The sequence below is a fragment of the Prionailurus bengalensis genome, chromosome C1, assembly GCF_016509475.1.
Source record: "Prionailurus bengalensis isolate Pbe53 chromosome C1, Fcat_Pben_1.1_paternal_pri, whole genome shotgun sequence".
Classification (NCBI taxonomy): Eukaryota; Metazoa; Chordata; class Mammalia; order Carnivora; family Felidae; genus Prionailurus; species Prionailurus bengalensis.
In genome coordinates this window covers 107,101,532-107,109,440 of record NC_057345.1, presented here as the reverse complement: position 1 = coordinate 107,109,440, position 7,909 = coordinate 107,101,532, and the positions used below count along the sequence as shown (strand labels likewise).

The 7,909-nt window shown below is 42.3% G+C and overlaps 1 protein-coding gene across 1 annotated transcript; it reads left to right on the top strand.

Annotated features, from left to right (window-relative positions):
- Positions 1-2,277: 2,277 nt before the first annotated feature.
- Positions 2,278-7,067, top strand: TCHHL1 (trichohyalin like 1). Its single transcript, XM_043576349.1, has 3 exons — positions 2,278-2,321; positions 3,413-3,568; positions 4,239-7,067. The coding sequence occupies exons 2-3, from the start codon at positions 3,431-3,433 to the stop codon at positions 6,762-6,764; spliced, it is 2,664 nt and encodes an 887-aa protein (XP_043432284.1). The 5' UTR covers positions 2,278-2,321; positions 3,413-3,430; the 3' UTR covers positions 6,765-7,067.
- Positions 7,068-7,909: the final 842 nt, after the last annotated feature.

Below are 7,909 nucleotides of genomic sequence, written 5' to 3'. Positions count from 1 at the left end.
AGCCTTAACTTCCTTATCTGCTAAAAGAGGATAACTACCTAAAAGGTATATAAGAACTTAAGTCAGACAGCCAAATAAAGTACCTGACATATCACAAGTATTCAATGAATATAAGTTCATTTCTCTTATCACCTCATTCCTCATCCCCATGAAAACCCTTCAAATATTTGAAAACAGTCATTAGGTTTCCTCTAAGTCTTTCTTTCCAATCCAGCCTTGAAGATACTCCATTTCCTTCAACCATTTCTCATGAGACTAGCCTATATGACCTCCAGGGCAGGAAGACAGAACTTACTCAACTTTTTTTTTTAACAGTGATTTTTCATATTTTATTTCTTTGGACATTCTAGAATGATAAAAGATGATTTTTGCAATTGCCCACTATACAGATTGTTTGATTTACCTGAATACCCAATTTTTGATGAGTCAAAATAAAAGGCAATATACTTTATTAAACTGAAATATTTTCTATATTTAATACTTTATTGTTGCTTTAATGTCTGTATTTTTAATGAAAAATAACTGTATTTCTCAAAATAAAAATCTCAAAAAGAATGGCATTGCTTTATACTTGCAAATTTCTTTAATTTTTGGCTTTAAGTTAGCTGGATTCTCATATTTACATTTTCTTTTCTTTTTTAATTTGTTGGGTTGTTTTTTTTTTAATTTACATCCAAGTTAGTTAACATAGAGTGTTAACTCAATGAAGATTTCAGGAGTAAGAATCCAGTGATTCATCACCTACATATGTAACACCCAGTGCTCATCCCATTAAGTGTCCTCCTTAATCCCCTTGCCCATTTAGCCCATCCCCCCACCCAAACCCCTCCAACAACCCTCAGTTTGTTCTCTGTATTTAAGAGCCTCTTATGTTTTGTCCCCCTCCCTGTTTTATATTATTTTTGCTTCCCCTCCTTATGTTCATCTGTTTTATATCTTAAATTTCACATATGAGTGAAGTCATATGATATTTGTCTTGCTCTGACTAATTTCACCTAGCATAACACCCTCTAAGAACTTACTCAACTTTAAACACCCCATTGCCTGGCACAGTGGCTGAGAAATAGCCAGTTGTCAGGAGATGTTGACTGATCAGAATTAAGATGACCTTCACATGCCAACCCCAATTCTCAGGAGGAAGCCTCTGTCTTGTAGGGGAATTCTGAGAAACTTTTTTTACAGGCCAGGACTATCAACATGGATTTCCCCCCCCCCCACCCCCAACACTCAGTTCCCTTGTACTTGCTTTGATTGTCAGAAAGATCAGAACAAGGTTTTGCTCAATATCGATGCTTCTCTTAGCCAGTCTTCTTGTAAAATTATCCCCATCTCCACCCCTCCATTCTCTTGGTCTTTGCCTTTTATGCTTGTCTTCATGGGTCTGTTTCTTACATCCCTTTACAAACAGGCAAGAATGTTTTAAAACATACTCGGTTCTCTTTTTAAATATATAATAAAATAACCAAATATAATTCTGCTATTAAATATTCTCTGTGAAGAGGGACCCAGATCTAAAAGGTAATAAAAATATTTGCCAGTTTAGCATCTCAGGTCTCTCCCACCTGTCCTCAGATTGGTGGTTTCTAGGTATCCCTTTTCCTTCTACAAGAAAGAATACAGGAACATAGATGCCCATTTCTAAGCTCCTTGGATATAAAAAGCACCTTTAAAGAGCAGATATCAATCACTTTTTAAAACTAGCACATCCTAGGTAAGCAAAGTTCTGCACACCCAGCAAGATTTTTTTTTTTTCCTGACTCTGCCTCTGGGCAAGGAGAGCAGAACATTGAAACACTTCAATCAACTGGTGTCTCCACTCTGGTCACATTGTTCAATGGGGCCTCTATTTTTAAACATATGATTGATACCCATTTGACTGGGTCAAATACAGTCCATCCTGTGGGCAGAGGGAGGAATCAGATGACTTCTGGTGTCCCTGCCAGCCCTATGATTTGACAAACAGAAATATAATTGTGCCCTTAGGTTAAAAAAGAAAAAAAGCCAGCACCACCCTCAAGATTCCTCAAAACTATAACCTGCAAAAGTGAGTAAATGAAACAAGATATCCTCTCTCCTTCCTTCTGATGAGTCTGAAGCTAAGACTTAACTGAAGCTTCTTAAAGAAGGAAATAAAAATAAGAGAAGCTGAGAGTAGACAAGGAAGAGAGACTGGGTTTGATGGTGATGAATCAGGGCATCAGACCCAGAGGGTGTCTCCTTCGTAACTGTGCAATTAGGGACTCAATAAAAGGTTTCAGTGCTTGTTGTCAGCTCACAGTCTGCTGTTCATTTTATTCTACTTGCTCTCATTCGTGAACAAGGTAAGTCTCATAGACCATATGCTTGAGCTTGGATCTCAGCTGCTGCTCTGCTTATCTGGGAGATTGTGTAAGGATTCCAGAGGAGATATACCCCAAGTCTAATTTGACCACTATTAATCCCACTAAACTGGGATCTCCAGCCCCCCACATGAATCTTTGCTTATGAAATTTCTCTGATCATTGTCTTTTTTAAAAAATATAAACTGTATGACATAGGCATGAACATTTTTTAACAAGACATGGGACTCAGAGCTATACTAAAATGAAAATACATAGTCATTTAAATGGTGGGTAAAGACCAAGGGGTCAGGATTCTATTTGTTTTACCAGTGAGTTCACTGAGCCGTGTCTTCTTGGTAAAAATATGTTCCTTCAGCCTGCAGATACAGGGGTTGATTTTCTTGGCATTACTTCTCTTTCATCTATAAGCTTTTCTAACTTTAAAAGTTATGCTTTCCCAAGGTACCTGGGTGGCTCAGTCGGTTAAGCATCCAACTTCGGCTCAGGTCATGATCTCACAGTTTGTGAGTTTGAGCCCTGTGTCGGGCTCTGTGCTGACAGCTCAGACCCTGAAGCTTGTTTCAGATTCTGTGTCTCCCTCTGTCTCCCTCTCAGTCGGTCCCATGTTCATGCTCTGTCTCTCAAAAATAAAAATAAAAACAAAGTTATGCTTTCCTAAGCAGAGGAGTTAGACTGAACCAAGGTAGGAAAAAAACAGGTGGACACTCTCAGATAAGGCTGGAAGGATTGGTCCCACTCTGTTGGCTTCATTTGTGCATTTCAGTACTTACGTTTGTGTTCTTTTTCCACTTCCTTTTGCAATAACACTTTCTCTGAACACATGAGTGTCGCTGTCCTCCACAACGTGGGGTGAAGTGTCACTTCTAATACCTACTTGTGTCAGATCTGATCTCACTACATTATCCAGTACAAAACTAAATCACTGAAGTTTAGATACTGTATCTTGAGATACAGAATAGAGCAGATGATACCAGTGGAGCAGAGGGAGAGACAGGAAAGAGAACAACCTCGGCATCTCGTTCCTGAAAGACCCATCCTAGGAAATGAGCTTTGTTTGTTCTTTCTCACAGTCTCCTGAGTTGGGAAAGATGTCTCGGCTCCTGAGAGATGTCCTCTGTGTAATTGAGACATTCCACAAGTATGCCCGGGAGGCTGGTGATGAGGCAACACTGACCTGCACAGAGCTGAAACGGCTCATCCAGGGCGAGTTTGGGGACGTTCTTCAGGTGAGGTGTTCACAGAGCTGTGGAAATTCTCCCCCACTTACTCTGTCTCCATAATCTATGCAAGATGGGCTTAAGTAATCCCTGCTTGTTTTACATTTGGCTACCAGCTCTCGGTACTCACTGATTTTGAATAACTTTTTCCAGTCTTAACTCCCTATTCTGTGTAATTGCTTAATCAATCTTACAGAGAAAAATGAGGCTTTCCTCTGGGACTATGCTTCAGGAGAGTAGGTTCTGAGAGGTGTCACGAACCATTATACATGCAACTCACAGTGATGTAAAAGCTCCTTCTTAGGGTGCCTGAGTGGCTCAGGCAGTTAAGCTCCTGACCTCAGCTCAGTTCATAATCTCACAGTTGCATGAGTTTGGCTCTGCATCAGGCTCTCTGCTGCCAGCTCAGAGCCCACTTCAGATCCTCTGTTCCCCTCTCTGTGCCCCTCCTCCCACCAAAATGAATAAACATTTAAAAAAAAAAAAAGCTCTTTCTTAGCATAGCTCTCTAATGAAAAATGGGATCCAGAATCAACAAGTTCTTACTGTTTTGGGAAATTTCACTAGTTCTTAAAGAAGAAGTTTAAAAAAGGGGGGGTGGATTCTTGGGAGCTATGTAGATGCTCAGGGCACTTGACCACATATAAACAGGCTGATTCCTCATTGTGTTTTCATGCAGCCACATGCCATTCTTGCTGTGGAGAGAAACTTGAACCTTCTGGATATCCACAGCAATGGCACCATCAGTTTTGATGAATTTGTTCTTGCAATCTTCAACTTGTTGAACCTCTGTTACCTTGATATACAATCGTTACTAAAATCAGAACTCAGACAAGTGTCTGAACCAGAGAAGAAGCCAAGCGGTATGGATCTTCAGGTCACCAGTGGCACTGACCAGTGGACAGAGCAAACTGCAGCAACTCAAGACAGGGTGGCACCTCCTTCAGGAATGGCTTTATCAGCTCAGCTCAGCCCTAAGGAAAGGGAACACAATGGAGTTGACCCACAGGGAAACACCAAGACTTACAAGCTGCTAGTAGAAGCATCTGAGCACAATGACTCTAAGAACCAACACCTGGAGAAAGATCAATGGAGCCAGAAAACAGCCCAAGGTACACCAGCTACAGGAGACAGTGGGGCTCAACTTGAGAGCAACAAGTCAAGAGCAGAATCAGAACAGATCGGCGGTCCCACAAAGGGGAAGGGACAGGATAAGGACAGTCCCAGGGATGGAGATAAACCAGTCAGGGAGCAAAGTAGCACTAAGACAAGAGATCAATTTGGAGAACAGGAAGGGAAACTGAGAACCCAAAGTGATCTACCAGAAAAAACACAGAGGCCTGCCAAAGATCAGGAAGTTGCAGCAGAAAAGGGTATTAAGGAACATTCTAAAACACAAGAACTATCACTGCCAGGGAAAGATGATCCCAGTTCAGAACACACTGACCTGCCAGAACAAGAAGCTGACCAGAAATCCTTGCAGACAGAGAAACCAGTTGAGCCTGAGGATGATGATAGAACATCTGAGAACCAAGAACCAGGAGAGGATGCTGGTAGGACACCACCTGAGACAAAGAATACAGTTGAACCCAGGGATGATGGCAGAACATCTGAGACCCAAGAGCCACCAGCACAAGAAAAAGAACATGAACCAAAGAACCTGCCTGACCAAGGTGATAGCATAAATGTTTCAGAAACACCTGATGTTAGAGCTGTAAGGAAAGAGAGGAGAGGCTCCAAAGCCCATGGAACAGCAGGGGGAAAAGAAAATGAGAGAAAAATTCAGCTACCAACTCTGGAAGACCAACCACAGGATGGAAAGTATCAGGAACTCCAGGTGTCATCAAAAGGAAGGTTAAAAGGTTCTAAGATCAAAAGGTTAAGCTCACAAAGAGGAAATCAAAACCATCCTGAGATTGAAGGAAGAGTCACTCCAGAAGAGGCAAGACATGCTGAGAAATGCATAGCAGAAGCACTTAAGGGCATCAAAAATGCCACTGTAGCAGAAGGGACACCAGGAGCAAGAGAAAGAACACAAGAATTGGAACCACTCAAGAACCAGTCTGGAGAAGAAAATAAGAGGGTCACCAAGACTCATGACAAGCCAGTCAAGGAGGACGATGGTTACCAGAGAAAGGATCCTGAGCCCAAACTCACACAGAATAATGACAGTTCTCCCAAAACTCCCAATAGCCTGGCTCCAGAGGATGGTGACAGCAGCTCAGAGACTACTGACTTGCCTGTGAAAGAGGATGCCCAGAGTCAAATAGACCCTCTCAGAGAGCCTGTGGAAAGAAGTCACAATAATAACCCAGACCCTGAGAAACAAGTAGCACTGGGTGAGGAAAGAACTCAGGAGGTCATGGTGCCGGCAGTGGGAGAGGATAAGCGGCTCCCCGAGGAACCAGAATGGGCTGCCAGAGAAGATCACAGGAGTCAGGGCTCAGGGACCAAGGGCCCAGGTCCAGCTGTGCACCCTGATGGACATCCAGAGGCACAGGAGTCCACAGCAAGTGGTGAAAACAGAAAGTTGCTGGAGACAGAAATCCCAGGTACCCTGGATGTAGGCTTCACTGACCAGCTTTCCATAAGGCAGCTCCCTGCAAAGGAAGACAGCAGTAAAACGCTAAAGGCCCAGAGCCCAAGTACAAAAGGAAAGGAAGGTGGAGTACCAGAGACCCAGGAGGCTCGAGTAAAAAGTCTGGATGAGGACAATTCAGCCTCTCCCAAGACACAACTTGAAAGAGAGGAACCTACAACATTGAAGGAGGATGAAATCCCCCAAGAGTTGGCAGGAGAAGCCAATGACCAACAAAATCCAGCCAAGAAAGGATATGATGTTTCAGTCCCCCAGTCAGGCCTTGAAGAGAAGACACAGATGGACAAAGAGCCCCGTTTTGTGGAGAGGGGTGCAGTCTATGCTAGTCCTCTGTACCAGTACCTGCAAGAAAAGATACTGCAGCAAATGGACATGACCCAAGCAGAGCAGCAAAATCAAGCTCGATCAGCCAGAGCATCAAACCCAGATCATCCTATCTCCTTCGATGACAGCCAAGCATTACATTCCACCAGGGAACATCTGCCTGGTACAGATCCTGCCCATGCACAGCAAACATTAGCCCCCCAGGCCTCAGAAGATAAGCAGGACCACCTTCAGGGAGAGAACCCAGTACTGCAAAGGGAGGCAAGCACCAAAAAGCAATGAATCGTTATCACGATTGCAGGTGAAGTTCCAAGGAACTTCATGCATCTTAACATGTCCCAGGCTTCTTCCCTCCCAACCACCCTAGTGTTCACATACACACATGCAGATGCAGATTAATAATAATCTTCTAAATTCCCTTCTTGGGTTTCCACAAATGCAAATAAGAAAGTATTCAGCAGTGGGAGCTGCCACCAAAGAAATATCACACCAAACATGCTACCATATGATGCTACTTCCAAGTAACAAAATGGATTTTCTCATGACACAATTTATCGCAATTTACCTGTCACTAAAAATAGAAAAATTCCTTTCATATTTTTAACAGATGATGATTTCCTCAGTTGATTCATTGGCTTTTTATAATGTGACAACAGTGAGTACGAGACTCCTCAATACCACCTTATAATCATAAAATATCACTAATTCATAGATGCAGATTATTCTGCTTCATATTTCCTAACATATTTCAAGTTTATCCTAAAACTGTATCCTTCAAGATAATCTCAGATATTGCCATAACTTAAAATAATTTTTCTAGCACCCAATCAGAGTAGATTCGTGACTCTTTGCTAATGTCTGAGTGCAACTAAATCTATGCCATAGATTCATTCATTGATTGATTCAGCAAACTTCTATTAAATCCCACTCCTTACACAGAGTTTTCAGAGTGTCTGGCTCAAATAAGCAATCAGAATAATTATCAAGGAGAGAAAGTATACAAATCTAACATATGCTTGATTCCATAAGAAGCTCTTAGAACCTATGATCCACTAAGTCTATAAAATGTTTACCCATATGGTTTGCTGACAGCATTGTATCAAAATTAGCAAATAAATGACCTTATAATCAATATCTTTTGTTCATTCATTTTTTCCCCCTTTATTCGCCATCTAGCCCTGAAGACACTGATCAGAAACAAAAACAATCTTAGATTATTTTAAAAGACTGTAATTGGGGCGCCTGAGTGGCTCAGTCAGTTGGGTGTCCCACTTCGGCTCAGGTCATGATCTCACGGTTTGTGAGTTTGATCCCCACATGGGCTTCTGGGCTGACAGCTCAGAGCCTGGAGCCTGCTTCAGATTCTGTGTCCTTCTCTCACTCTGCCCCTCCCTCTGTCTCTCTCTCTCTCTCTCTCTCTCTCTCAA